Source organism: Buceros rhinoceros, unplaced genomic scaffold (assembly GCF_000710305.1).
Source record: "Buceros rhinoceros silvestris isolate BGI_N320 unplaced genomic scaffold, ASM71030v1 scaffold24054, whole genome shotgun sequence".
In the NCBI taxonomy this organism is placed as follows: Eukaryota; Metazoa; Chordata; class Aves; order Bucerotiformes; family Bucerotidae; genus Buceros; species Buceros rhinoceros.
The window spans coordinates 34,126-37,643 of NW_010407998.1; the positions used below are offsets into that span (position 1 = coordinate 34,126).

The 3,518-nt window shown below is 51.1% G+C and overlaps 1 protein-coding gene across 1 annotated transcript in view; it reads right to left on the reverse strand.

Annotated features, from left to right (window-relative positions):
• The window catches only part of UBN1 (ubinuclein 1), a 19,161-nt gene that overhangs the window by 5,461 nt on the left and 10,182 nt on the right, over positions 1–3,518 (reverse strand). The window contains exons 11-12 of the mRNA XM_010134730.1: positions 1,440–1,490; positions 257–299 (exon numbers count right to left, since the gene is read on the reverse strand). Of these exons, the coding sequence (XP_010133032.1) occupies positions 257–299; positions 1,440–1,490 (94 nt within the window). The remainder of the gene's footprint in view (positions 1–256; positions 300–1,439; positions 1,491–3,518) is intronic.

Sequence of the window (3,518 nt, forward strand, 5' to 3'; positions counted from 1 at the left end):
TGCTGAAGAGGAAATGGAAGTTTCCCAGTTTGGGGATAAAAGGCAGAAAAAGCATGCCTGACAGCCCCTCGCCTCCCAGCTGCTGCCACCATCAGGTTTAGGTGCTCTTCTAGCTGGTTTCTCAGGCCCAACACTGAGCAGAGCTATTTCGCAGTTCAACCCAGTGTACAGATACCAGGCTTAAATATAGGCTTTAAGATGCAGACACGACTCTCGGTACATCTCAACCATAAGAACCAGAAAACAAGGAACTCACCTTCACTTTCACCTTAGTAGGAGTTATAACCTTCTTCTTCGCCCTGTTTGGAGGGAGACAAAAGAAACATGGCTCACTGAGTGCCCAGGGAAGCGCCCAACTGGGGAGCACTCTTGGGCCCTGTTAATGATGATCCACTGAGTCTTTTGCAAAGAACCAAGGGAGCAGAGGCAGCATCTCGGGCTGCTAGGATTCAAAACCGTACGACATTCGGTTGCTGCTCTAGGAAGCCCCGACTCCCAAACGGGGGAACGAATAAGGGAGCGGAGCAGAGCCGTGAAATGGGAGCAGAGCAGTGAAAGGACTCACAGACACATCCTGCACCGGCCGCAGGGCCGGGAGCTACCGCAGGAACCCACCGCTGAGCTAACCACAGCGATACCCAGAGCGAAACCGCTGTGGAGACTGGTTTGGAGACAAGTTACGCACTGCTTTTCAGTTTCCAGAAGAAGTCAAGGGTGCATCTGCCATAGTCACAGGAAATAGATCGTTTGGTCTGGGCAGATGCAATCTGTGGTACAAGACATCCCTGAGCTGCCAGAACGGTATGGCGGAGGGAGGATGACTCTACGCTCTGTCCATACGCTCTCTCACACTTCCCCTCACTCATCCGGTGCCAAGAACAGGACCGTCTGTCAGACACCAGCCTAAGTCCGTATCGTCATCTGTTATAGACTGCCAGCAAGATCCAGGGGACCCTTTGGCATTAAAGTACCTGCCCAGCTGGATTCCAATGGCTCTCTTGGTTTGCCACCCACAAGCCCTGTTGCACCCATCCTCACTAGCCTAAGCCCGTTGCACCCCTCCTTTAACCAGGTAACAAGAAAGAGGGAATCCAGAATCCAGCAAGGACGTAGCAGTAATCGCAATGCTGGCATCACACTCCGTGTGATGCCTCGATCTGCCTCCTGGGGACTAGCACGGCAGCCTGACTCCAGTCTGTTGAACAAGGCCAGGAGGCAACCTGGCTTCCAAGCTCTTAGCTTTGAGCTTACTGTAAGGCTAAAGCACCTCAGGAAAGCTGTTGTTGGGAGGCGTCACACATGAACAGCTACTCCCCAAACGAAGCAGCGCCGAACTATCTGACAGGAGCCAAGCTCAGGTGCTCCTGCACGATCCACCCAGGCCCCGGGGAACGGAGTTCACCAGTTATCACTCCAAAGGAATGCTGCGCGATACTCACAGGACTGATGTGAGGTGTCCGTGTACACGCCTGCTCTCCTTAAACAGTGTCCTAAGAAGGGAAGAGAGCAATGAGAAGTGATATCCAGCAAGACCCAGTAGAGCAGCTGGGATCACTGGAGACAGAGCTGCACAGTACAGCAGGGGACTTGGCGAAATCAAAACCACAGAAAGCAAACATATATTCATCCCTTTTCCAGGAAACTCCTCCTGAGCTCCCCCACACACTTCCCTCTCTGGGACGCTCTGCTGGTAGGCGCTGGAAAGGCCATTAAGGCAGTTGTCAAACAGTAACTAGGGGGAAAGCTCTGCCAGCTTCAAAAGCCAACAGCCAACCAAAGAGGCAAGTCAAGCCGCCGAACTGGGCATTACCACTGCCATGGATCACTCAAGAGCTGGCAGATCATCCAAGAGCTCCTCACGGCTTCGAGAGAGGAAGGTTACCTTCCCCTGCCTCAGATACAGCGACGCAGATGAGAAGCCTTCACGTGTTGTCTGTATGTCGCCTTCACATCCCCAGCAAACAGCTGAGGAGGCATCTTAGATCAGCACAATCATTTCTGTACAATTGACTAACCACAACCAAGAGCTTCGTCCGAAACCCTACTACAAAGGCCAAGAAAACCAGAATCTCACACGGACACTATTTCAGCTAAACCAGCTGCTGCCTTAGATGTCAGGGCAAGAAGTTGTAACCATACCTGCGGTACTGGCATATGGAATACACTTCTCGTCTGCTGTTAACAGCCTGACAGAGACTTTTGTTACCCTTTTTCTTTTAAAGCAAGTTATTTTAACCTTCTATCTTGTTAAAATGCCTTTTAGTCCCCCAAGGGGGGTGGGACCCATAAAGATCAAGTCCAACTCCAAGTCCCAGTAGGAGAAACCACAGTCCTTGAGCCACTGGAAAGCAACAGATCTGCTTTTATTCAGTCATTCTGTAATAACTTCACTGGAAGCACCCCTATGCTTGAGCCTCGGGTGAACATCTGGATGCCCAAGAACAGTTCCACCTACAAACCAGCAGCAAAAGATTTTAATTTCCATTTATTCAAGGAAAAAGAGGTTTTAGAATTCGGCAAGCAAAACCCCCTCAAGCCGGTAATATCTTCATTAACTAAGTAGGAAGCTGCACTCACCTCCTAATGCCATCGTTCAGCTCCTGGACACTGCAACACTGCACTACAACCACGCACGTTACTGCATTTCATGCGCACAGGCAGCGGCAATAAATGACCGTGGACTTTTCCAGAGGGGTGTGTAATGTGCTTCTTGCACTTACTGCTCTTACAAGCTCGTACCTACTCCTTCCCTTATCCCCCATGAAACCCCAAAAGCTAATTCAGCAGAGAGAATGTCCAGCACTGTCCAGCTCGTTAAATGCCAAGACATCGAGATTCCAGCAGTACGACTGTACAGTTGTCCTTTCTTTAAAACTATCGAGCAAAACAAAGCGGGCCAGAGGCTGGGGGCAGTCCCAGCGAACGACTCCCTCCCGTGTGTGGGGCTCTCTGCAATTGCCAGCTCAAGGGCATGGATGATGGAGGGTGTGGAAGAGCAGGAAACAGCAGTGAAGACGCCAGATAGGGTAAAGAAAACCACACCAAATTCCTACGTGCCCCAGTCACGTTCTGCCTAGCACAAGCCCACAAGCTCCTAAAACTTTCTGCTTTGCTCTCTTTTGGGAATACTCCAGGGAAGACTTTCAGAAGCATCTGAAAAACGCATCCTTCATGAGACAGAGCACAAAGTGATCCTTTGTGATACAGATTGAAGAAGGCGCAGGCCAGGCAGCCTCACCTCAGTCCCAGTTCTACCTCCTAACTTGTCGCTGCCATCAGAGCAGGGGCCAAGACTACTCAACCACCTGGACAACAGCACGGGTTGCACTCTCAGGAAGTTTGAGGGTGATGTGAAAATGGGTGGAGCACAGAGAGTATGTCAGAGGGCAGAACTGCCATTTGCAGGGACCTGGGCAGGCAGAAAGGGGGCCAACACAAACCTCACCAAGTTCAACAATGACAAACGCAAAGTCCTGCAGCTGGGCTGGAATAAGCCCAGGCAGCCACACAGGCTGGGC